General features: G+C 51.7%; 1 protein-coding gene across 5 annotated transcripts in view; it reads left to right on the plus strand.

The window, feature by feature from the left end:
• Window positions 1–26293, plus strand: part of LOC135251286 (CUGBP Elav-like family member 5) — a 107527-nt gene extending 81234 nt beyond the window's left edge. Inside the window, exons 4-12 of one of the 5 annotated variants that reach the window (XM_064328591.1) lie at window positions 7771–7896; window positions 9799–9878; window positions 14903–15076; window positions 20670–20805; window positions 21888–22106; window positions 22840–22926; window positions 23296–23439; window positions 25020–25190; window positions 25478–26293. In XM_064328591.1, coding sequence (XP_064184661.1) covers window positions 7771–7896; window positions 9799–9878; window positions 14903–15076; window positions 20670–20805; window positions 21888–22106; window positions 22840–22926; window positions 23296–23439; window positions 25020–25147 — 1094 coding nt within the window. In that variant the 3' untranslated portion in view covers window positions 25148–25190; window positions 25478–26293. Of the gene's footprint in view, window positions 1–7767; window positions 7897–9798; window positions 9879–14902; window positions 15077–20669; window positions 20806–21887; window positions 22107–22839; window positions 22927–23295; window positions 23440–25019; window positions 25191–25477 lie in introns of those variants that run through there. The other 4 variants (XM_064328593.1, XM_064328590.1, XM_064328592.1 and 1 more) reach the window with 4 other exon arrangements.
• Window positions 26294–27442: the final 1149 nt, after the last annotated feature.

Consider the following 27442-nt stretch of genomic DNA (forward strand, 5'->3'; position numbering starts at 1 on the left):
ACATACACACACACACACACACACACACACACACACACACACATACATACATACACACACACACACACACACACACACACGCAGGCACAAATATTACCTTCCATTCTGACATCACTCTGACCCAGGATTATGCAACATCCTGAAGCGTAATGTGTGCGTGAGAGACTGAGAGAGGAAGAGAGAAGAGGCGGGGGGTGGAGGAGAAGGGGAAGAGAGAGAGCGAGAGAGAGAGAGAGGGGTGGAAGAAAAGAAAGGGAGGGAGAGAGAGAGAGGAAAGGACAGTGGGAGAGAGAAAAGGAGACAAGGAGAGAGAACAGGGAAAAGAAAGACGGATGTGGAGAGAGAAAGAAAAAGAGAAAGAAGGGAAGAGAGAGGGGTAGAAAGTGGGAGTGAATGCGAAGAGAGATGGAATCTGTATGAGAGCATGATTCGCTTTTTTTTGGGGGGGGGAGCTGGGGGAGTGGGTGTTTGCCTGCTGAGCAGTGTAGAGGGGTTTTCATGGTCATAGAACACATTTCATTATAATTAGCTGAAATTTGTTCAGCCCTGATGCACTACAGAGACTGAGAGGCACAGAAATGGACCTGCTGTTTGGGCACTGGAGCGGGCTGGTGCAGAGAGGAGTGTGTGTGTGGTGTGTGTGTGTGTGTGTGTGTGAGAGAGAGAGAGAGGGAGAGACTGTGTGCGTGTGAGAGAAAGAGTGAGAGAGAGTGTGTGAGAGAGAGAGGTGAATGTGAGTGTGTGAGAGTGTGTATGTGCGTGTGTGAGAGCGAGCGTTTGTGTGTGTGTGTGTGTGCGTATGTGTATGTGAGAGAGATTGTGTGTGTGTGTGTGCGCAAGAGAGAGAATGTGTGCATATATGTATGTGTGTGAGAGAGAGAGAGCGTGTGTGTGTATGCGTGTGTGTGTGTTTGAGTGTTTTTTTAAGCACACTATCTTTCTAAATATTATGTGTAATGGGGCGGGGGTTTAATGGAGCGCTGTGAGCAGGGTGGGGGGGTGGGGCTGAATGAAACGATATTTGTGGTTAAAAGCGAAAGGGTAATAACAGGCTCCGCTGTTACCCAGCGACGGGACGGCGGGGCTTCGGACGAGGCCCGCGGCAGGCAGAGGGCCGAGCGGATTCGCCGTGCTCTCGCGGGGGCGAGGGGGGGGGCGGGGGCGGGGGGCGGGGGGGTTGTTCCCGAAAAGCAGGCAGAACGGGCTGAAGTGACACCACCTAACGGGCCGACCCGACCGCCTTTCAAAAGCAGACGAATGGGGCGTCGCCGGGGGGACCAGGGAGCCGCTCCGCCTCCCCCGAACCCCATCGCTTACCCACGATGCATCTGCTCTCCCATCCCGCACAAAAACGCTTATTGGGGTTGTTTGCTCGCACCTCCACCCCCCTCCACCCCAACGGGCCATTCATCGCCACGGTGGCGACGCAGCGGTCCGGCTAAGGAGGAGTTCTGGGCCGCCGTTGGAACGGTGCCGCTGTGGACCGGCGGTTCTGGGTCAGCAGCGGAGTGCGCCGGGGGGAACGCGATTGGGTAACACCATTGGCTGACCCGGCGTCTCCACCCAACCGGTTCACAGCAATGACGAAAAGAAAGAAAAACAGGTGCGACTCAGAGACAAGACTAAAAATAAAGAAAGCAGGAAAGCTGGAAACCTTTTAAAAGTGAAAACTGGGAGATTTCCCTCACCTGTGAAGCACTGAAAATGGGAATTCCTCACCTGGAGCACTGGGAATTTCCCTCACCCGTGAAGCACTGGGAAACTGGGAGATTTCCCTCACCTGTGAAGCACTGGGAAACTGGGAGAAAATCTGAGGTCTCTACAGAGGGGGAGCCCGGGGCACTCGAGGACCCTTGGGGGGGGGGGGGGCTCGTCTGAGATCTCGTTTCCTGGAGACACGACGGGACCCAAACCGATCTAACCACGCTCCTTGAGAAACCGAGAGTCTCAAAGACGCCAGAAAACGGCTTCTCGCCTGAAATTGAGCCTGTTTGCCTCACAAGGAGAATTACGCCTCCTCTGCTCTGTCAGCGATGGCTCAGAGTCCCTCTCATTTTTGTTGGGGGGGACTGAGAAAGAAAAGAGAAAAAATAACTGAAATAACTGACACAAAAAAACACTGAGGAGGATGAGGGCTAGCAATTAATGCTAATGCTAAGCATTTCTCTGCAGGGACTCTCCAATGGATTAGCCTGTATTTTGGGCAAGTGGAGGATGAAAGGATAAATGGGGGAGGAGTAGGAGAAAGCGGGATGGTGGCAGTGGAGGGGGAGGGGGGGGGAGTTGGGGGTTCTCACTTGAATTCTAAGCATTAATATTTAAATATGACCCCCCCCCCCCCTTTTTTGAAATGTACAGCAGTTGCATGTGCTTCTCGTGTAGCATTTGCGATTCCGTTTATAGTTCACAGGACGGGGCTGAGAGAGAGAGAGAGAGAGAGAGAGAGAGAGAGAACCAGACCCACCGCCCCCCTCCACCCCCCAGCAAGGAAAGGATTTAATGCTATAGAGTTTCATTAACTCATTAGGGTAGCAGCAGTCACACAGTTACACGTTTAATGACTGTGGTGTGAGAATCTTCTGGAACTGAGGAGGGGTGGTGGTCTTACCCCCCCCCCCCCCACCTCAGTCTCTACGCCACACTGAAGACAGATTTCTTTTCAATTTTAATTTCTGAACTTGAGTGCGCAAGTTCTGGCCATGCACTCTCACACACACAAAAAGCACGCAAACACACACACACACACACACACACACACACACACACCAAGAGCACGCAAACACACACACACACAGACAGACAGACAGACAGACAGACACACACACACACACACACTCCTGTACGTGGCAAGTTTTCTTCACCGCACAAAAATCATGCAACGTTCTGGAACCTTCCACAGAGCAACGTTCCAGAACATCTGGTTCTGTTCCGCCACCTCCCCCCTGGAACACGTGTAAACGTCTATCACAGCAGAATTAGGAAACGGGTTCGAGACGGGTTCAGCTTCATCTTAAAGTAAGACTAGGACCGTAAAAAGATGGGGGGGGGGGGGGAGGAAATGATTAAGCTGTGGAAGTAATGTTCACCGTAATTAAACACTGATGAGGGTGTAATGATCTAATAACTAAACAATTCACAGATGTTCCCCTTGATATTATGCATATATATAGAGTGTATATATATATATGTAGAGAGGGAGAGAGAGAGAGAGAGAGAGAGAGACAGGGAGGAGGGAAAGACAGAGAGAAAGGGGGTGCAGGGTGGAAAGAAAGCAGGAGGAAAAGAAAAGAGAGGGGAGAGGGAGAAAGGAGAGAGAGAGAGAGAATGTTCTACCGGTCTGTTAGTATTCTGAAGTTAATAAGCAGTGTTGAGTGTCGATCTGCGGGAGTGTAGAGCTCCCCAATCGCTCGCGCCGATCCCCATGGCGACCGGTAACCGTGGAAAATAACCTGGCCGACGGCTCACAGGTCCCCGAACCAGCAAGGCGGGGGCTTTATTTATAGTGTGGGTGGGAGGTCCCAAATGCTCTCGGGGGAGCCCCGATTGGCCGGCGGAGCTGTCCATCACCCCGCTCCCTCGCCGTGGTGATGGGAGAACGGGGAGCCGTAACTGCTCAAGGGGAGCGGAATGTCTGATTGGCCCTGGTGTTGGGAGGGCGGGGGCGGGGGGGCATGGCGCCTTCATCGATTTCCCGCGGTAAACTGATCGCCTGCAGGACGGTGTAGACCGGGGCTTGGCTTCTCACCCCAGAAAATACGCCTGTGGGAGGGTTCCCCCCCCCCCGGGTACGCGTGTGTACTGCACTCTGTGGGACAGGGTAACTGTCTGAGACCTGAGAAGCCTCAGCTCTGATCTGCATGAGCCAAATTATTCACTCAGTTTCTCACTTTCACCAGGTACACCTCTCTCTGTTCTCTCTTTCTCTCTCTCATCCCATTCTCTCACCCAGTTCTCTTTCTCTCTCTCTTTCTCTCTCATCCCATTCTCTCTCACCCTGTTCTCTCTCATCCCATTCTCTCTCACCCTGTTCTCTCTCTCACATCCCATTCTCTCTCACCCTGTTCTCTTTCTCTCTCTCTCTCTCTCTCTCATCCCATTCTCTCACCCTGTTCTCTTTCTCTCTCTCTCTTTCTCTCATCCCATTCTTTCTCACCCAGTTGTCTCACCTCAATCTCTTTCTCACCTCAGTCTCTCGCTCATCCTATTTTCTCACATCGATCTCTTTCTCTCTCACTCCATTCTCTCTCACCTCTCTCTCTTTCCCTCTCACTTCAATCACTCTGACATAAATCGCTCGATTTCTACCTTACACTCACCTCAGTCTCTCTCCATACAATATGCCTGGCATCCCTCTCTCTCTTTCCATCCCTCTCTCTCTCTCCATCACTCGCTTTCTCACCCTTCCTCCCTCAGAATTCAGTCTGTTGTCCCTCCCCTGAACGCGCTGAGCTGCCTCTTTCTGAGTCGCTACCTCGCCCCCAAACCCTAAACCTCCCCCCCAGGCTACACTCAGCTTTCTTCATCAGAAAAGACAGATAACTATTGCTAGTGGGAAGAGGCCACAACCGCAGCCTGAAGGGGTAACGACCATTAGCCCACCAAATCATGAGAGGAGGCGGAGTTTAAGAGAGTGGGGCGGAGTCAAGAGTCAAGGCAGGAAGGTCAGGGGAAATGATGTAAAAGTGGGCGGAGACAGCAGACAGCAGGGGGGACTGGGGGAGGAGTCCAGAAGGAAGACAGGGAATAGGGGGTGGGGTTAAAGATACAGATGGTGAGACAGTCTGCCTGTACTCTACATCTGTGACCCGCCATGGAAGAGAACATTACTGGCGAACTTCACTGGTTCAGGATTCCACACAGCACACAGGGTTAAAGCACAAGTCAGGCACACGTATGCTCACTCGCTCACTCACTCTCGCACGCACACGCGCGCGCGCACACACACACACTCCTGTATGTAATGTGAAGGCGGTATAAATAGCAGTGCGGCAGCAGGGCCGCTGGCCTATCGGGCGCGAGCAACACGCACGCGCACGCGCACGCACGCACACACACACACACACACACCACACTCTCTCTCTCCTCTCTCTCTCACACACACACACACACACACACACTCTCTCTCTCTCTCTCTCTCCCTCTCTCTCACACACACACACACACTCCTGTATGTAATGTGAAGGCGGTATAAATAGCAGTGCGGCAGCAGGGCCGCTGGCCTATCGGGCGCGAGCAACACGCGCGCACACGCACACACACACACACACTCTCTCTCTCTCTCTCTCTCACACACACACACACACACACACACGCGCTGCAGCGCTCTCAGGATTTATGAGTGGCAGAGTAATACAGCGGAGCCAATGAAAGGCACGCAGCCGTATATCAATGCCCCACCCCCCACCCTCACACCCCCTACCCCCCTCTACCCCCTCACACCCTCACACCCTCCCCCTCACACCCCCCTTCACCTCCCCCATCAGCATGCTGGAATGTAGATGTGTGCACACGCACATGCACCTATAAGCAGTACCAGTACGTAACACGCTGGCTTCCCACTGGCTTCCCGTTTGCTTCTTTTTGTAACTTTGGGGGGGGGGGGGGGTTTGTCTGTTGCCACAGTGATGTGAGAGAGGGTTCTGAGGGGCAGAACTGTAGGGTTTGTGGGCCAAACATTAACCCTTTGAAGCGAGCGTTCTAGAACTCCATTGCTTTGGTTCACCAGTACCGATTGTGACATCAGCATCAGAATGTTCAGTTAAGAACATTCAGGAAATGAACTGAGGAGTCAAGATTCACAAGCCAAAAAAATTAAAAATAGATCCTCAAGGAACATCATGGTCCTTTTTGTTTTTCGATCATGAAATGAATTGGAATGGCATTCCCTGCATTGGCAGAACTCAACTGGAATTTACAGGAGCCCCAGACGCTGTGGTCCTGTGATCCATTTCTGCATATGACAGCTGAAGCGTGATTGGGTGGTGGGGGTGGGGTGGGGGGGGGGGGTGTGGGGGTGTGAGAGCGGGGTGACTGGCAGCATGCCGGCTAAGTGGTTGTCACAGCAAGCTGCCTGATACAGCCCCCCCACCCCCCTGCCTGCACCCACATCAAACTCCACCTCTCTCCCTCCCTCCCTCCTCCCTCTCCCTCTGCCCCCTCCCTCCATCCTCTCCCCCTGCCCCTCTCTCATCATACATGCTTGTTAACATGAGGAGATCAGACCGGGCTCTCCGTTTCTCCTCGTGACAGAAGCGCAGGATTCTCTCGGGCTGTTGGATCTCCGCCGGATGGTGCAGTGATCCACAGAGTCTCCGCGACCCCCCACCCCCCAACATCCCCTTAACCCCATAACCCCCAACCCCCCACCAACCCCCAACCCCCCATAACCCACCAACCCCCCAACACCTTAACCCACCTAAACCCACCAACCCCCCCAACAACCGCTTAACCCCCCATAACCACCAACCCCCCAACAACCCTTTAACCCCCTATAACCCACCCCCCCCCCAACAACCCCTTTAACCCCCCAACCCACAACCCCCTATAACCCACCAACCCCCAACAACCCTTAACCCCATAACCCACCACCCCCAACAACCCTTTAACCCCCTATAACCACCCCCCCAACACCCCTTTAACCCCCTATAACCCACAACCCCTTTAACCCCCCCTATAACCCAGACTGTAGAGTAGCGCCTATAATTCTGCCTGAATGGCCTGTACCCATCATCATCATCATCCTCACATGCCATTACATTCTATCCTTGTGATCCTCCGTCTTGTAAAAACTCACAGAAGTGCACGAACAGCAGGAAAGCAGCCAAGTTTAGGCTACACGTTTCAGGAGGACTGCGCACACGTGCCGTTTCACGGAAAACGATCCTCTAACAAGAGTTACTCGCTGGCTCGGCAAAGGCGCACGGACGCGTCCGACTGCTCTGTGCGAGCAGAAAAAACACCGGATCAGCAGCAATGAAGCAGGGCTTGTGTTTAAAAAAAAGAAAAATTAAAAGATTCAGAATTCAGTAGGCCATATTCATTAATGTTGTATGTCAGCAGTTGTGGCTTAACGTGACTGCCTAAAGCCAGTTTCATATCAGAGAGAGAGATCACGAGCGAGAGAGAGAGAGAGGGAGCGAGGGAGGGAGACATAAGCGAGCGAGAGAGAGAGAGAGAGAGGGAGCAGGAGAGCAAGTGAGTAACAGAGGGCTCCGGAGAGAGTGAGAGCAAGAGCCAGAGAGAATGAGTGGGCGAGAGAGAGAGTGCAGGAGGGAGACAGAGCGTGAGAACGAGAGAGAGTGAGACAGAGACCTAGGGAGGGAGAGAGGGGGGGAGAGAGAGACAGAGAGAGAGAGAGAGAAAGCTCTTCAGCTCAGGTCGTTAGGTGTAGGGGTGAGTGTTATGCTTCCCTCTCAGTGCGCCAGAAACAGGTGGGCCAACAAACCCAATTATCCCCCCAAATTAAAATCAGCGGCAGCGCCTGCCCATCGCCCCGGTTACTGGGGCACGTGTCGCGACTCAACAGCAAGATCACAAAAAAACACACACATATAAAAAACACACCATATAAAAAATGAAAAAACACATTCAGGCCAACAGCACCAGGCCCAGGCCCAGAACAGAACTCCAGCTAAATAAATAAATAAATAAATAAATAAATAAATAAATAAAGAGCAACTACAACGAGTGGAATTGGGGGCGGGGGCGGGGGGGGGGTGGAATTGAACAGGCATTTAATGCCCCCATCTGTTTTTCGTTTCGTTCCAGAAGACAGGAAGCTGTTTGTGGGGATGCTGAACAAGCAGCAGACAGAGGAGGACGTGTACCGCCTCTTTGAGCCCTATGGAGTCATCGAGGAGTGCACCGTGCTAAGGGGTCCGGACGGAAACAGCAAAGGTTGGTTCCCCCCCCCCTTTTTTCCCCCGCCTTCGTTCGTAGACGGTACTCACTCCGCTGTGCGTGTAAGAGAAATCGGTTCGGTGCTTTTCTGAGGCTTGGGACTGCAGCCCCGCCCCCCAGGACTGCAGCCCCGCCCCTCAGGACCGCAGCCCCGCCCCCCAGGACTGCAGCCCCGCCCCTCAGGACCGCAGCCCCGCCCCTCAGGACCGCAGCCCCGCCCCTCGGGATCGCAGCCCCGCCCCTCAGGACCGCAGCCCCGCCCCCCAGGACTGCAGCCCCACTTCAGAGCACGAAAGCGTCTCAACACCCCTCTTCTGAAGCGATGTTCTTATCCCGCGCTGCTGTCCTGGAGTACCAAACAACCCCCCTCCCCCCAATCTTATTTTTATTAATGAAAATGACAAATCCCCCAGATCTGCTCCGGGAGGGGTCGGGGGGGGGGGGGGGGGGGACGCTCGTTCCGTCTGTCACGCCGTCCCGTCGCGCTGACTGAAGAGCACCTTGGGCCGGCCTGCGGGACCGTCCCGCGCAAACATGGCATCTGGCCGGACGTCCAAAAGCTCACATTAATCTTCCCCGAGAGGCCCATTGGTTTTGATGTGTGAGTGCCTGGCACAGTGCAGTGCGTCCAAACAACAATCCCTTTCCCTGGGGTCAATGTTTAAGTGCTTTAAAATAAAAAAAATAAATACATTTTTTTAAAAGTGACATTTTTACATTGATATGTTTCATATGCATTTATTTGACATGAACTCGATGCGTGTGAAATCGTTAAGGTACGGTGAGCTACGCCCTAGGGGGGGAAGACCCAAGGCCCCACATCATTGGCTGTGAAAAGGCTCCAGTCCCTGTTTAATTGGATCCTCTAAGACAGCTGTTATGCAGGAAGCCAATATCACATGACACACAGAACAGAACCGAACCGCACAACAAGGGTGCTTAGTCTTCATGTCTCGCATAGCCGGCCTTTATGAATATGATCGTAGGATGTAGAACATCTATGTCTGTACAAAGTAGGACGTAGAATGTGTATGTCTGAACAAATTCGGATGTAGAACATCTATGTCTGTACAAAGTAGGATGTAAAATGTCAATTACTAGAATGTAGAATGTCTATGACTGTAGAACGTGGAACACAGAACGCAGAATGTGTATGACTGTAAAATGAAGGATGTACAGTAGAATGTCCAGCTTTTAAGTGTTTAATAAAGCAGTGTGTGTGTGTGCGTGCATGCATGCGTATGTGTGTGTGTGCGTGTGCGTGTGCGTGGTGTGCGTGCGTGCATGCGTACGTGTGTGTGTGTGTATGTGTATGTGTGCGTGTGTGTGCGTGCGTGCGTGCGTGCGTGCGTGCGTATGTGTGGGCGTGTGTGTGTGTGTGTGTGGATATGTGGGCGTGTGTGTGTATGTGTGGGCGTATGTGTGGGCGTGTGTGTGTGTGTGGATGTGTGGGCGTATGTGTGTGTGTGTGTGTGTGTGTGTGTGTGCTGTATGCGTGTGTGCGTGCGTGCGTGCATGCGTGCGTGTGTGTGTGTGTATGTGTGGGCGTGTGTGTGTGTGTGGATATGTGGGCGTGTGTGTGTATGTGTGGGCGTATGTGTGTGTGTGTGTGTGCATGCATGCGTATGTGCGTGTGTGTGCGTGTGTGTGCGTGCGTGCATGCGTGCATGCGCGTGTGTGTGTGTATGTGTGTGTGCGTGCGTGTGTGTATGTGTGGGCGTGCGTGTGTGTATGTGTGGGCGTGCGTGTGTGTATGTGTGGGCGTGCGTGTGTGTGTGTGGATGTGTGTGTGTGTGTGTGTGTGTGTGTGCATGCTTCTTGTACGTCGCTTTGGATAAAAGCGTCTGCCAAATGAATGTAATGTAATGTAATGTAATGTAGTGCATGCGTCTCTTCCAGGCTGTGCCTTTGTAAAGTTCTCCACGCACGGTGAAGCCCAGTCTGCAATCAGCGCCCTCCATGGCAGCCAGACCATGCCAGTGAGTACAGCTCCTCACCCCAACACTACAGCTCTCTCTCTTCACCCTAACACTACAGCTCTCTCTCTTCACCCTAACACTACAGCTCTCTCTCTCTCTCTCTCCCTCTCTCTCTCTCCCTCCACTTCTCCCACTCGCTCCCTGTCTCTCACACACATACATTCTAGAGTACACCGTTTCCCACACACACAATAACAATCACACATGCATGCATGCACACATGCTCAATATCTGAGACCACAGTTAAATATGCAACAAAGGGTCACTTTCTTTTTTTTCTTTCATTTCAGCGCAGTGTAGAGGACTCGTTTTAACTGCACACTACTGCACGTACACAAACACCACACACACGCACACGCACACAACGTCCAAACTGTCGAAATATTTCTTTGTATCATTATTCTTATTTTGGTCATTGAGATCCACAACAGATTGCATTATTCCAGTCAGGAATTAAGCAGTCATTTTCGCTTCGCACGTGCGCGCTTCAAAGTTCATTTACTTAGCATTTTTATGCCAATGAAATGAATGTAATCTGACGTCCACGGTTGCTGGCACCGTATTACTTCACGCGATGTAATTCCATGCACGCGATAATCATTTCTATTTCAATTTAGGGCCACCGTCCCTTGTTTGTGCGCTTTTCCAGCGAACCCTCGCCTTATTTCGCCCGAGAGCAGTCAGATCCCCGGTAATTTCCATGATAAACAGACTTTCTCTAATGAATTCATCGGTTATTCCGCACAGGAAGCAGCGCTTATTAAGACCCTTATTTCATTCAAGCGTTCCTTCGCTGCCTCGCGGCAACGTGTTTCATTACTTTGTACAACAGCAACAATATGATGCGAATGAATATTAACTTTTTTTTATTTAAACGAGACACGGGGCGATGAGGATGGGCCGCCGGTACCATTAACAAGACAGAAAGAATTATCTTAAGAGTCGCCATGCAACATCTGCCCGAACACGAGCGCCAAGAGGTGCCGGTACGCTTTGCGCTACGTGACTGTAGCACTCACGCGCAGACGCGCGATGTCAAAAACGACTGGACTGCGCTGCACGAGCCTCGCTGAGCATCACCGCATCACAGGGGTTGTAAGCCGCGCTGCTTTTGCAGTTTCACCATTAAGCGTTTCGTTTTTTCTGTCCATTATAAGACAATGTCATCATACATTTGATTAACAATTATGACTTAAATAAATAAAAACAACAACAACCGTTGTAGTAGTACCGTAGCAGCACTGCGGTATACTAGTAGAAGCCGTATTAGATTAAGTAGTAGCAACAGTGGTAGCCAGTACTGGCAGTGATAGTTGTATTGATTTTCTAATATACGTTTTTATGTTATCACGCAGGTATCTTTTTTTATCACACAGGTGAGTTATGCAGCATTTCTAAATTCAAGTGCACCGTGGAGAATACGGTGCGAAGACCACAGAGGTGATTTATATACAAATAAAACACCCGCGTATAAAACACACCGTACAGCGCTTTATAACCGCGAGTCCTAAAATAACTCCTCCTTTTAACGGCGCGCGGTTCACGGCACAGCCCAAACCGATCGGCGCGCGCACACTGCAGGGAAGCGCTGATTCGTTCTGACAGCCTTTGAAGATCGACCGGAGACGCCGAGCTCCGGGAGACGCCGCGCAGGGAAAGTCCCGTGCGCGCGCCCATGGGAACTGAGCGCGGGAACCAACCAAGCAGACCGTAGCGCATTAAAAAAATTAAAAAAAAACATCATTAACGGCCAATCAAAAGCTAATAAAATGAGCACAATTTGCATGCTCAAACCCAGTTCTTTTTTTTAAATTGCGGGAAGATCTCAGCCTCGCAAACGGTTTTAATGCGGTGGGATTATGCGTTCGGGCGTTCCGGCGCTCCGGAGGAGCTCTGAGGACCGCGAGCGGAAGAACTTAAGGAGCGCCTCGTTATCCCGAAAGCACTGTCTTCTGATAGCTTTTTTATTTAAATGCAGCACGAGCACAGTTCATTGTGAACTCAATCAGATTTACGTCTCGGGCTTCACACAAAAGTTATACCCAAATGTAATTTTAAAAAGTCAAGTTTTCTTTTTCTTGTTTAAAGACGGAATAGACCGTGTGCACTTCAGAGTGGCCTGAAGGCTCAAGTCACTCGTCCTGATTGGCAGATGGTCTTTGCGGTGATGGGAGGGGCCTACAAATATGACTGGGCATTCTCAGTATGGAAATACAAAAACACACACTGACAGCGCCACAGACACAAAGAAACACAGAGACACAGAGAAACACAGAGGCACAGACACAGAGAAACACAGACACAGAAAGCCACAGACACAGAGAAACACAGAGCAGACACTGACAGAAACACAGACACGAGAAACAGAGCCACAGACACTGACAGAGGCACAGACACAGAGAAACTCAGAGCCACAGACACTGACAGAGGCACAGACACAGAGAAAATCAGAACCACAGACACTGACAGAGGCACAGACACAGAGCAACTCAGAGCCACAGACACTGACAGAGGCACAGACACAGAGCCACAGACACTGGGTACAGCTCACGGTGTCCGGACATCCACGGCTATCTGTGACAATCTGGCAGGCCTTTCAGAGCAGAGTGTGTTATCGCTCAGGACCTGTCCCCACTGACAGGCCGCAGGGATCTCAGCCTTTTCAGCCCAATCGATGGCCCGCTTCGGGGGGGGGGGGGCGGGGGGGGGGGGGGGGTAGGGGTTGCAACACAGGAAAGGTCAGGTATTGGGCTAAATCTTCAGAGAATATACTTAAGGATGCAAGTGGTCAGCAGGTCCTATCAGATATGGGTTTTTATTATTGAGCTGTGGAGGGAAAGAGAGAGATATGAGGGATTTAGACGGGCAGGGATGAGCTGAGGGGGGGGGGGGGGGCACACATAAAAGTTCCCCCCCCCCGGCTACTGTAGGCACCTTGACCAAGGTCAGAACGCAACCATTGGTGGTCCACGTTCTCACGCAGGCTGAAGAATTCTTGCCGTTTACTGGCCTTTGGCATTCCGGACAGAGGAAAGGCAAAGCCAGGCACACAATGGCCGCTGAGTGACAGCAAAGAAACACAATGGCCGCTGCATAAAGACAAAGGCACACAATGGCTGCTGCGTAAAGGCAAAGCCAGGCACACAATGGCCGCTGCGTAAAGACAGGGGCACACAATGGCGGCTGAAATACTGAAAGGCCAAATTGGGTGCCAGAGGAGGAACCTGGCAGGAATAAAAAAAATAAAATAAAATCACCCGAGATAAAGCTTTGCTAACCTCACTGTAATATTTCTGCTCTGGAAAAGTCGTTAAAAACCGAGAGATTAATGGTCTACTTCCCTTTTCCGCTTCGTGGCTAGAAGTCGTTTCCACAACACTTTTAGCCTTGTGTGTTCCACAGACGTAGAGACTCAGGTGCCTGACAGAGATCAGCCAGGTGTGTGATCCAGGTGCGATATGAACACACACTCTGCCTGCGAAGTATCAGCTGTTCAAAGGTCACACGATCGAGAACTTGCACGCATGGCACACACACGTCCAATCAACATTCAGCAATCTCACACACACGTCCAATCAACATTCAGCAATCTCACACACACGTCCAATCAACATTCAGCAATCTCACACACACGTCAATACATTCTGCATCTGAAACACGTCAATAAACATCAGAGATTAAAGTCATAACATTCAGCATCTCACACCACGTGCTAAATTCAGCTAATTCCACAACACACCGTCCAATCAACATTCAGCCAGTCCACAACATCCAATCAACATGTTATCCACAGTCCAATCAACATTCAGCAATCTCTCACACGTCCAAGTCAACATTCAGCAATCTTCCCACGCAATCAACATTCAGCAATCCACACGTCCAATCAACATTCAGCAATCTCACACGTCCAATCAACATTCAGCAATCTCACACACACGTCCAATCAACATTCAGCAATCTCACACACACGTCCAATCAACATTCAGCAATCTCACACACACGTCCAATCAACATTCAGCAATCTCACACACACGTCCAATCAACATTCAGCAATCTCACACACGTCCAATCAACATTCAGCAATCTCACACATCCATCACATCGCTCCAACTCATCAACATTCAGCAATCTCACACACACGTCCAATCAACATTCAGCAATCTCACACACGTCCAATCAACATTCAGCAATCTCACACACGTCCAATCAACATTCAGCAATCTCACACACACAGACATAGAGGAAAAAACATCCCTGTTGCAAATATTGATAATAATGAACCCACAGTCACACTTCCAACTTGTTTACCAGACATGTTTCATGCATTTTTTTTTACTCTCTCAAACTCTCACTCTCTCTAGTCTGTCTTTATGTGTCTATCTGTGTGTGTGCATCCATGTGAATGTGTGTATGTCTGTGTGTGTATGTGTGCGCATGCATATGTGTGTGTGTGTGCGTGCGTGCATATGTATGTGTGTGCATACATATGTATAAGCGTGTGTGCGTTCGTGCATGCGTGTGTATGGTGTGTGTGCGCGTGCACGTATATGTGTGCGCGTGCACGTATATGTGTGCGTGCGTGCGTGCGTGTGTGTGAGAGAGAGAGTGCGTGCGTATGTGTGTGTGCGTGAGAGTGCGTGCGTGCGTATGTGTGTGCGCGTGAGAGTGCGTGCATGCGTGTGTGTGCATGTGTGTGTGCGTGCGTATGTGTGTGTGTACATGCGAACGTATGTGTGTGTCTCCGTGAGAGTGCGTGGGTGCGTATGTGTGTGTGTGCATGCGTGCGTATGTGTATGTGTGGGTGCGTGAGAGTGCGTGCGTATGTGTGTGTCTGCGTGAGAGTGCGTGCGTGCGTATGTGTGTGTGTGCTGCGTGCGTGTGTGCGCGTGAGAGTGCGTGCGTGTGTGTGCGCGTGAGAGTGCGTGCGTGTATGTGTGTGTGCGTGCGTATGTGTGTGTGTGTGTATGCGTGCATACGGTATTTTGGGTCATGTTGGGTTAAGCCTGCTGCACCTCTCTCCTCAGCCCGGCTCCCGTTCTCTCCCCCCCCAGGGCGCCTCCTCCAGCCTGGTGGTGAAGTTCGCCGACACCGACAAGGAGCGCACCATCCGGCGCATGCAGCAGATGGTGGGGCAGTTCGGCATCTTCAACCCCACCGTCGCCCTCCCCTTCAGCTCCTACAGCACCTACGCACACGCGGTGAGCTCCCCCCTCTCCTACCCTCCTACCCCACCAACCCACCTCCTGCCCTCTCCTACCCCCCCAACCCACCTCCTGCCCTCTCCTGCCCTCCTACCCCCGCAACCCACCTCCTGCCCTCTCCTACCCTCCCCCCCCAACCCACCTCCGCCCCTCCTCCTCACCCTCGCCCTCCAACCCACCCCCTACCCTCCTCCCTCAAGGGCGTGTTGTGTGTGTGTGTGTGTGTGGGAGGAAGTGTGTGCCTGGGGCGGGTGGGGGTTCTGTCTCATTTGGGCTAAGGGGGTCCTGTTGCTGCGGCGCGGGCCTGTGCCATGCAAACTCCGGGGAAATCACACGGGAAATCACACGGCCTGTTTATAGCCCGTTTCAACTCACAGTGAAACAGGCCACAGAAACGACCGACTTCAAAAAAACCGTAAGGGTAATACGTGCACCCAGCTCCGCCGTGTACAGCAGCGGGCTGCCCTACGCTGCCTACGTCCTTGCCCTAGGTTCCTCTACGCTGCACTACTGGCGCCATACCTGCACTACGCTTGCACTCCTGCAACTACTGCACTACGCTGACTCGCTGCCTACGTGCCCTACGCTGCACTACGCTGCCCTACGCTGCCCTACGCTGCATAACGCTGCCTAGTGCTACGCTCCTACTGCTACGCTGCACTACGCGCCCTACTGCCCTCGCTGCTACGCTGCCTACGCCTACGCGCCCTACCGCCTGCTGCCTCTGCCTACGCTGCACACTGTCCTTGTCCTCGGTGTTTCCCTTCTGGAAGCGGGTGAATTATTCATTGGCGTAATTACCAAACTCGTTTCATGAATACTCATGAGCGAGCGCCGCGCTCAGCCTGCGCGGCCAGCTGCGATCATAACCGAGAGGTCGTCTTTATCTGTGGGGAACGGGACCACTTTGTTCGGACGGACGGTTAAAGGCCAGCCACAGGTGATTTTGCACCTTTTTTTACGCAGATTACGGGGCGGGGGAAGGGGGGTGGGGGGGGAATCGAACGTTAAAAAGACGGCCGGGGAACGTTCGCAAAAATCGGTTGCGGCTGCCGATGTGTCACCGGGAGACGTCGAGGGCACCAACCCAGCAAAATCTATATCGGTATATGAAGAATCTATCAAAAAAAATCTATATCGGTAATCTATATCAAAATCTATACCTGCTCTCCCGCTCTCTTTTGGGGCGTATCATTCCTGTGCGGAACGTTTCATCATCACCCAATCAATGCCCAGCAGCCGCGGGAGAGCCTACAGCGTCACCCGCTAACACACCGAGCGTGACCCGCGCATTTGCAAGGCATGCTGGGATTTGCAGAAGAAGAAGAAATGGAGGAACGATGGTCCAGGGAGAGGCGGGGCCTTGTCCCTGCCTACCCAATCAGCTCTCGGATATTCTCGGTGCATTCCTGGCCGGTGAACAGGAGGGATCTCCCAGAAGATCCACTTGTGATGAGACAGCAGAGATCTCCTCGTCCCCGTACTGTAACTGGGGGAGCTACTGTGTGCTGCCAATCACTTGAATCCTCTGAACCAATTAAAAGCCTTGGTTTTCTCACAGCTAAACAGTTGACTGACAACCAGAGCTGGGTGTAAGTCATTAGTCGGCCAGACCCTTTAGAGTTCCCAATGAAATGTGTCACCCAGCAAAAACCAGAGTAATTTCCTTCTGAACACAAGCGAAAACATGTTTCTTCCAAAACTATCACTAATCTGAGGGGAGGTTACTGAGGGATACATTTTAAAACAACAATTATGATTTAAATGCTTATTTTACACAAGTCAGCTCATAGCAAGCGACCGTTTTTTTACTGATTGTGTGTTATTATGTAGGCTCCGGATCCGAACCGCGCTCGTTGCGGCGGTTTAAAATCCAGATCTAATTGCGCGAGGCTGGAAATCCCCGTGTGACGTCGTCCGGCCGGAACCGAACAGACGGCGAGCCCACGGGAATCCCAACGTCAGTGACCTTGCGCCGAGCCAAATTTGGCCACGCGAGCTGCATTTGACAAGGGAAAGACGCCGCTATCGCATAGCGCTACCGGCTCGATGCTAACCGGGTAAAGAAATGCTTAAACACTGCCTGGCCCTCCCGATTCCCTCCACCTCGCGGTCTCTTCTAAATCTCAAAAATATGCGACGGTGCTACAATTAAATACCTTTTAATATCCCTTAGTATCCTAAAGACCTACTGCCTCAGCAAAGGTTTCTCTAAGTAGCCAAGAGTAAACGTACATCTGAGAACACTCCAGTGCAGGGAATTGTACACCGTTTATTTTATAATATCAGGCTTCGGTGCGCAGTAGTCCCGCAAAACAGCCAATGTGCAATGAATGTCAACACCATTCATAAAGGCACCTCCAGCTCTACTCGGAGCCACATGTCCCAGCGATGCTCTGATGCACTAGAACGCATAAACCACGAGCTTTCTGTTGAATATATATTTATTGATTTATTACTAGCGATAACATTGTCAGGAATGGGTGAAATGTCACGGGACCACGTGTTATTATTATATGACGTTTGACCGTGCACGTAACGTGTTTTTTTTTTTTACGGAGTACAGGCCCAGTAAGAAGGGAATCTAAAGCGCCGCTTCAGAGATACGGTATTGGATAGGATTATACGGTTGAGCTGACATGCAGTAAATTGGATTTTAGTCGAACCGGATAGGAGGGCTCTGATCACGAACGAGAGAGGAGAAGGACACGCTGACGACAAGTGGCAGGACGAGAACGCCCATTTGACAAGGACAGCACCCTGAGTGTCAGACCCAGATTTTTAAATGATTATTTTCTTTAAAAAATTAAAAATAAAAAAAAACCATGACCGTTATTGTCGAACTAGAGCCACCCCCCTTTGACTCAAATCCGGTACGCGTTAACAGTCCGAACGTTGGTTCAGTCGACTTCATAGTCAGCCGATGCATCCGAGTCTCCAACTGACCACTGCTGCGGCTGCCGCCGCCGCAGTCGTCTCCCAGGAAATTATCACCATGGAGACTGTGACTATGGTCACCACTGAAGAGTTCTAAAGATTAGGGCCTTCGATTCAACAGTAGCGGGAACGCAACTTTTCAGGGAATGCGCAGCGCAGGCAGGGCGTGATGCAGGAAGACCGCGTCCTCGACAAAAGGAATAATCACGAGGCGCCCATTTCGCCTTGCACAATGCCGTAGTTACCGTGGAGACGACATGAAAGGGATGAGGTAAGGGAGGGGGGGAGAACATCATCCCAGGTAATAGCATTTAGGAGCAGTCAGATGTAACCTTATTTAAACTGCGATTTTCACTGCCATGAAGATCATGTTTAACAGTAGCTTGTTGCGAGGAATCGCGTAAATAAGGACGACAGGAGGCAGGGAGATGGGCCGTGTAGAGGAGTGATTCAGGAACCGGCCTGGGGGCGCTGCCACTGTACTCTAAAATAAGGTACTAACTTAAAACACTTCACTTAGTACCTGGCCTGTAGATGTAGAATTGTGGTTAAAAAAATGTACAAAAAAAAATAACACCTGAGTACAAACAAATGCAGACGATTTATATTTTCAATCAGAAAATTCACTTTGTCTGCATCCATTTTGTTTATTTTAAACGATGTCATAGGCACAGAGTACAGCTACAGATTGCTACAGTATCTCCCGATTTTGGGACTAAACGCCAGAGGAAGACCTCTGCCGTCAGTGATCACGTGTCCAAACGAGGGCGCATCAAATGAAAACGAGAGAGACAAATGGCTGCCGTGTTTTTAACGCGGCGTTAATACAGTCTACACCCGAGTGGGTGTGTTCAGATGGACGACCGGCGGACTGAAACGCCCTCTGTTGGACAATGGGGGAACTGCACCCTGACATCACGGTACCAGAACCTCAGCCTGAATTGTAGATTTTTTTTGTAGCATGACAGGGATACTAGCGAATACGTACATTTTTTTTTCTCCTGCGCGGCTGCTGCATGTAATCAAACGCTGCTCTGCATTACTGCCATTATTACATTTGTGTTACATGTTTCCAATGTATCTCCACCACAAAAGCGGCACAAAAACATTCATTACATAACCAAAAATGTGGCTTGAAAATGAGTGTTATTACGGCATGTGCACACGTCCTTTAATGCATTCCACTGGTCTGTGAATCCTGCTCATGTCCTCACCCCTAACCCTCCCTCCCTTCCGCGCACACGCACACTCACACGCTTACACACTCTCTCTCACACAGACACACACACACACGCACACTCACACACTTACACACTCTCTCTCACACACCCACACACACAGGTTCGGTGCACTTGCACTACTCACGTAACGACGAGGGCTGCATTCACAGACGAGGAAACCATTTTGCTCACTGGAACAATAAAAATGACCACATAAACTGGATGGGATGCCCTTGACCCGACCCTGAACCCTGCCTTCAGCCCAACCCCAAACCCTTTACCTGAACCGTAATTCAGCCCAACTCTACGTCCTAACCCCAAGCCATAACCTTTAACCGACCAGGAACGCTAACTACAAACTGACCTGGAACTACAGTCTCAAAGAACTCTAACCAGGTGTCTTGAATTTGCATGACAGCAATGAATAGTTACTTTAAAAAAATTAGAAATTAAGAAATGAAAGCCAAAAAATGGAACCCCGTCATAAGCAAGAGGTCCAACACCTAAACAGAGCCTGTAAACATCATCACCGTTTCCATAACGATAGGCCACGCCCCTCACCCACCAACCAATCACATAGAGCTGGATGCATGGGGTGTGGCACGGCCCTTCATTTCCCAGCATGCATCGGTTTAATTCTTGCTCCTTTTTCCGCCTTAGTACGTTCCTCCCTCCCTCTCCCTCTCCCTCCCTCCCTCCCTTCCCCCCCCTTTCCCATTAAACGCTGGGTTTAGTCCACTCTGAGTAAAATGGATGGTCCCCCATTTGTCAGGTTGATACAATTATGCAAACGAGAACGGGAGTTAAGCACACACCGGTGGCACTGCCCCCGGCTAATGAATGAGGTGCCAGCAGCCCTCCGGTTCTGGGGGGGTGGGGTGGGGAGGGGGGCGGTTACCAGGGCACCCCTACGAGGGCTATTTCAGGGCAAATAATTACTCTTTTTCCTTTTTGTCGTCCGGTCGCTCGATGCTAACGAGGCCGCGGGACTGCGCCGTTAGCATTGTTAGCATCGTTAGCGGTACGGCGGCCGAAGGCCCCGGATTATTTACTTAATTAGTAATGAGCTCAGCTGAACCCGAAGGGGAGGGGCCGGTGTGAATACGACGGCGCTCTCGCCCCAATTTCTGTCCCTTTTGCAGCAACGGCATTCCTCCCGTATGTGCGCTCTCCTGATGTTTGACAAAACTAGAAATGCTAAACAGACTTTCCAAATGAATAGAGTAGTAAAAAGTATGAATATGTTATAATAACTGTATGAGTACACCTGGGGGTTACAGCACGCACGCGCTCTCTCTCTCTCTCTCTCTCTCTGGATATTTTGTCAAAAAAAGTTTTTTGGCAAGCAAAAATAAAAGAAACTGATGTGGTTATTGGACTAAATTATTAAATATCCCACCCCCCCATCTCTCCTCCCCCCCCCCCTTTGCCAGCTGATGCAGCAGCAGGCCGCCATCATGGCCGCCTCCCACGGAGGATACCTAACGCCCAGCATGGCCTTCCCCGCCACTCAGATTCACCAGGTGGGGGCGCTCAACATCAATGGCCTGCCCTCCACCCCCGTTTCCGGTGAGTCGCACACACACACAAACTCACGCACGCGCACACACACACACACACAGTCACACTCACACTCACACACACGTGCAGACGTACACAAACTTGCACACGCACGCACACACACACGCCCACTCACACACACGGACTGACTGAATGAATTCAATATATTTGGGGAGAAAGAAACTGGAGGAGGTCCTCCAATCACAGAGCATATTGATAAGGTGGTGGCACCGATAGAAGGAATCCACCAATCACCTCAGCTTTACTCAAGCTGTCGTCACCAGCGTACTCCGTGATTGGTGGAGCGGCTCTGTGGTTGCTATGCGAAGGTTGACGACAGCCCAGACCCCGCCTAATTATCCCGCCCGTGACCGCCCCCCCGTTTAGCGCTCACAGATTACCGCTGAGGAGCCGCACGCGTCGAGCTGAGATAACGTTCGGCTTTTGAAGGTAACCCCCTCTCTGTGTGTCGGGGGGGCATCGGGGCCTCCTGCTGTCCCGCGGGCGGGGCAGTGCGCCGCCGAAAACGCCCGGGGGGGGGGGGGGGGGGGCACGTTCACCATGCGGGGAGACTGCGGCGTGGTTGCAGCCCGGTTGCATCATCCACAGCCCCCCCCCCCTCCCCCCCCTCCGTTATTCAGCTCGCAGACAGCGAGACAGGGGCAGTGTGCATTCTGGGTAAAAAGGCTGTAGATGGGACATCAGTGTCAGTGGAGGTGGAAACTTGGTGTAAACTGTGGAGTGGTGGATTTGTCAATGTTGGTGTCAATCAAAGCTCAGTTTAGGGGGAACCAATCAAAGCTCAGTTTAGGGGCCCAAAACAGTGTGCAGACAAAGCTGTTTGTTTTACAAGAGCTACAGTGCGATATTAACCAAATGTGAAATTTGTAGAGTTATTTTTATACTGTGTATTTACCAGTATTCCAGGTTAATATGGAGGCTACTGCTTGCAGCCAGCAGGGGGCCTCCAAGTCCCTGGGGCCTCAAGCAACTGCACGGTTTGTGTAGCGGTGAATGCCGCCGGTGTAAACAGCCGAACCTCTCTCTCCCCCCACCCCACCCCACCCCACCCCACCCTCCACCCCCTCCAGGCCTCACCTCTCCGCCCGCCAACATCGCCACGTCCGGCGTGCCCAGCATCGTCGCCCCCATGGTCAACGGCTTCACCGGCATCCCCCACCAGCCCAACGGCCACCCGGCGCAGGCGGTGGAGGCCGTCTACGCCAACGGCCTGCCGCCCTACTCCGCCCAGAGCCCCACGGCGGCCGACACCCTCCAGCAGGCCTTCACCGGCATCCAGCAGTACACCGGTAAACCGGCCGCCACGCTGTGCCCCCCCCCCGGGAGGTCGCGGGTTCGAACCCCGCCCCCGCCCGCCGGGTCGAAGGCGCGACCCTGCTGTAAAACTGAGCGTGCGGGTCTCGTCTCGTGTGAGGGCGCTCAATCGCAGGTCACATGTTATAACAGCGAGAGCGCGGAGCCATGCCAGGGCAAAGGTCACGGAGGCTCCGTGAGGTCAAGGGTCACAGACTCAGGGTTCTTCCCCCGTCCTGCTCCTGCTGCTCTGCTTTGACGTACCATCACATTACAGGCATTCGGCAGACGCTCTTATCCAGAGCGACGTACAAACAGAGTGTATAACCATAACCAGGGTACCACTGGGGGGACGGGGGTACCACCCGCCTCGTTCGTTTGCACAAACCCAGCGCTCCTGCGCCACTGATCGCCTTTTTTAACGGACTCTAACGTCCCCTTCAGGAAGCACGAGGTGAGGCACACACACGAGCAGGACGGAGCACACGTACAACACAAACACAGAGAGACGCGCCGATCGATTCTCCACGGCGAAACGAACAGCCGCGAACGATGATTACTCAGAATCTGCGTCGCGTTGCTGAGCGACCGGGAGCTTGGCTGAGGACAGGAAAAAAAAAAAGAGTCTTAATCGATTCTGATGCAAGAACGCATTAAATGTTACAAGAGCTGTCTCCCCTCCTCTCCTCTCCCCCTTCTCTCTCTCTCTCTCTCTCTCTCTCTCTGCAGCCATTTACCCAGCAACCACACTGACCCCTATTGGCCAGACGATGGCACAGCCGCCTCAGGTCATCCAGCAACCGCAGCAGAGGGAAGGTGAGACCGGCTCCGATTGGCTGACTGAGGACAGCTGGGCGGCAGTGAACCAATGACAGGGGAGGGGATGTATTGGGGAGGAGGGGGGGGGGGTGGCAATGCACTGTGCTACAGGGTGTGGATGTGCCCTGCGATCTGGTATCAAATCAAACTGTCCGCACCAGCTGTCTGTCCTGTGTGTGTGTGTGCGTGCGTGTGTGTGTGCGTGTATGTGTGCGTGTGTGCGTGCATGCATGTGTGCGCGCGTGCATGTGTGTGCGCACGCGCGTGCGTGTGTGCATGTGTGCATGTGTGCGTGCGTGTGTGTGTGTGTGCGCGTGCGTGCATGTGTGCATGCACATACGTGTGTGTGTGCTCTCTGTGTTGCAGGGCCCGAGGGCTGTAACCTGTTCATCTACCACCTGCCGCAGGAGTTTGGGGACAGCGAGCTCATGCACATGTTCCTGCCGTTCGGTACAGTCATCTCCTCCAAGGTGTTCATGGACCGAGCCACCAACCAGAGCAAGTGCTTTGGTGAGTCGAATGAACGAACGAACGAACGAACGAACGAACGCACAGAGTCTTTAACTCTGCGGGGGAGTCAAGCAGAGTGTCAGTGCCTCACTGAGTTTAAAGTGCTCACTGAGAGAATCCGTGTGTTGAAGAGTACTCTGGTGAGTCAAACACTGCATTTAACAGCGCTGCTTTCACCGAGTCAGTCAAATGAGTCAAACGCTCCCAACTCCCAGAGAAAAGCACAAATTAAAGCAGTATTTTATACGGCATGGCTGCTGAATGTAAAGTCTGCATGCATGCTGTATTGGATTTGAGAGTCATTATGTAATGAAACTAAGGGGGGGGGATGGTGAGGGGGGGGGGGGGGATGGGGGGGGGGGGGGGGGGTTGCCCAAGGCCTGCAGGCCACTGCAGCTAAAGTGCAGTCCGCTGCATTTCACACGGTCAGCGAGCATGCGATGGCATGCGCCAAGGGCATGCGCTGCAGCGCTGCAGCTGAGTGTTCCAGAGCTCAGCCTGCGGGGGGTGGGGGGGGTAAGGGGGGCGGGGGCGCAGGGGCGCTTTCAGGCGCACTGAGCTCGTGCGACACCTCAGACTTACTAACCGCTCGCCTCACATCACATGGGACGTAGGGGCTGCAAAACGGCGCACACGCATTCATGTTAAAAAAAAAAAAGGTCAGGTTCACACTGCACTCTGGGGGTGGGGGAGCGGGGGGGTGATGGGAAGAGAAAAACCCCCCCCCCCCCACGTTACAGAACCAGCGAGCCGCTCCTTTGGAAGGGAGATTTCCATCTCAGTGGGATTCACATGCAGAAATAACTCCGGGCTCCGAGGCCTAGTTTATTTATATCCGCCTCTTCACTCATTCATCCTGTTTATTTGGGCTGGGGCTCGGACCGGCACGCTGGAGCGCGTGTCTGTAGTTCAGGCACGATTTCTGCGTGTGTGTCTGTGAGTGTGTGCGTGAGTGTGTGCTTGAGTGTGAGTGTGTATGTGAGAGTGTGTGGAGTACGTGTGTGAGTGTGTGTGTGTGTGTATGTATGACTGTCTGAAAGGCCAAGTTTGGCATAATTGGCCAAAGCATCACCCAGGGAAGGGAGGGATTTCAGGCAGCAGGAGGTCCATAACATATCATGCAAACCCCCCCAGCTGTTCACAAAGCAAGCATTTTAACAGCAGAACCTCTGTGAAATGGGGGAAACGACCACTGGCAGTGTCTGTTCTGCGCCTCTGTGATGTCATAGTGAGTGTTCTGTCCCTCTGATGTCACAGTGTCTGTTCTGTGCCTCTGTGATGTCATAGTGCGTGTTCTGTGCCTCTGATGTCACGGTGTGCATGTTCGGTCTCTCTGTGATGTCACAGTGTCTGTTCTGTGCCTCTGTGATGTCATAGTGCCTGTTCTGTCCCTCTGTGATGTCACAGTGTCTGTTCTGTGCCTCTGTGATGTCATAGTGCGTGTTCTGTGCCTCTGCGATGTCACAGTGTGCATGTTCGGTCTTTCGGATGTCACAGTGTCTGTTCTGTGTCTCTGTGACGTCATAGTGCTTGTTCTGTCCCTCTGTGATGTCACAGTGTCTCATGTCTCCTCCCCACAGGCTTTGTGAGTTTTGACAACCCGGCCAGCGCCCAGGCCGCCATCCAGGCCATGAACGGCTTCCAGATCGGGATGAAGCGTTTGAAAGTGCAGTTAAAACGGCCCAAGGATGCCAGCCGCCCCTACTGATGGACCCGGACACGCCCCTGCAGAGTTCTCAGCCACAGCACAGGTCAGGCCTCCAGCCACCAGGGGGAGCCACTAACCAACACAGCCCACCAGTCCGCCGTGCCGAACCACACTTAACCCTAATCACATGCATCACATATGGAACATGCCATGCTGCATTCTGAAAACTATTAACGAGACTGGATTTTATTTCGGGTCAAAATACAAACTTGCGCACATGAATTCGGGCTGGACTATTACCATGAAACTGCCACACAGCTGTGTTTTGACGGGTCTTTAAAACATTCTTTAAAAAAGAAGTCTAATTCTCTTCCATTTTTTCTGCCTTAGGTCTGGAGTCTGAAAACAAAGATATCTGTAAGGAGTTAAAACCTTTTTTTCCTTTAAAGAAGTTGGATATAAAAACTGAACAAAAAAAGAAGCAACTGCGTCAGTAAAAGGGATTTCTGAATACATATCAGCTTTATTTTATGGAGACTGGATGGGATTGGAACTGGCAACACCCACAACAGCAACGGGAAAATAAGAATGATGACAACAAAAAAGATCTGGGGGGAAAAAAGGGGAAAACTTTGAACAATGCAGCTTTTTTCTCATCGAGACTTGAACTGTTAACAAAGCAACAAAAAATGAAGCAGCAACAAATAGATTTATATATATAAATATATATATATGTACACACACACACACACACACACACGTATACACTAGAGAAATAATCATATATAAATATCAACACAGATATCTAAGAGGCGCTTGTGGCATTGTACCAAACTGGAAAATGAGGGTTAAAACTCGAAGGAGGAGGAATTATGGTGGGGGGGAAAAAAAAAAGAGAACGCTTTTCTGTCCTGCCAACAGACTCGAGACTCCTCCCTCTCTCGCACTCCTCCGGCAAGCGCAAAACCGCCACTTTCTGAGGTCAAGACGGAGGTTTCCACGGCAACACTACAAAACTGAATCCCTCCTCTCTTTCTCTCTCTCTCTCTCACACATCACACACCCCTTTAGGGACCAAAGGACCAAACATTTTTATTCTTATCAACCTTTATGTATTATATAAAATATGAATAACGATATTACTACTGCAACCTGCTGACAACGTTACCAGTAAAAAAAAAGAAAAGAAAAGAAAAAAAAGAAAAAGGAAGAACAAGCGTCAGGGCAAACGGACAAAGAGTTTTTGATTTTAGTTCCTGTTTTGAGTTTTTATGGCTTAAACCACTATGGGATGTTGGGGCGGGGGGGGGCTGGGGGGGCTGGGGGGGGCAGGGGGGCTGGGTGTTGAGAAAATGGACACAAGGATTTTTAAAAAGTTATAACAGGAGAAAGTCTGTCTTAGCGCCATCGTGTCACTGCGGACGTGGTTTGGATGTTTTTCCGAGGGGGGGGGCGGAGCTTGAGTGTCCAGGACGAGCGTACAGCCCCCCCCCGGACCTCCTGACCTTGAGGCCACTGACTTCCTTTCTCTCTTTCCCTCCATATCCTGCCTTACAGAAATGCAACATGCAGCGGACGGGAGGACTTTTCAAAAATATATTGATAAATATATTTCACAGCAACGCATCTTAAAACACATAAATCTATATATTTACTGCAATATATGAAAGTTGCAATAATTCCTGCATTCGCCCATGCATATCCTGTACTTACTCTGCGACATCTCGGTAACGCAGCTCACGTAAACACATCGAAAGTATATTGCATTTCTGTAGGGTGAAGCCATGGATCTTTGGAGAATTCCACATGGCGGTTCCTGTTTTTGTGTCACAGTTCACCACGCTGTCGGTTTTCCTGAACTGCCTTTTATCCACAAATGTTGTTTATCTCTCCGTTTGAAATGGCCATTCAGACCCACGGGCCAATCGCATCGCAGCGACATCCTCTGTCAGTCTGCAAGAGAACGTGCAAGGCAGTCGTGACATTTCCATCCCTCAGAGCAACACCAGCTGAGCTGCGCAGTCATACCGCAGTCCCCCAGCTGAGCTGCGCAGTCATACCGCAGTCCCCCAGCTGAGCTGCGCAGTCATACCGCAGTCCCCTGGCTGAGCTGCGCAGTCATACCGCAGTCCCCTGGCTGAGCTGCGCAGTCACTCTGCAGTCCCCCAGCTGAGCTGCGCAGTCACTCTGCATACCCCGGCTGAGCTGCGCAGTCATACTGCAGTCCCCCAGCTGAGCTGCGCAGTCATACTGCAGTCCCCTGGCTGAGCTGCGCAGTCACTCTGCAGTCCCCTGGCCTGGCTGCGCAGTCATACAGTAGTCCAGCCACGGAGCTGTGTGCCAATTATTTAACTT

Source organism: Anguilla rostrata, chromosome 3 (genome assembly GCF_018555375.3).
Source record: "Anguilla rostrata isolate EN2019 chromosome 3, ASM1855537v3, whole genome shotgun sequence".
NCBI lineage: Eukaryota > Metazoa > Chordata > Actinopteri > Anguilliformes > Anguillidae > Anguilla > Anguilla rostrata.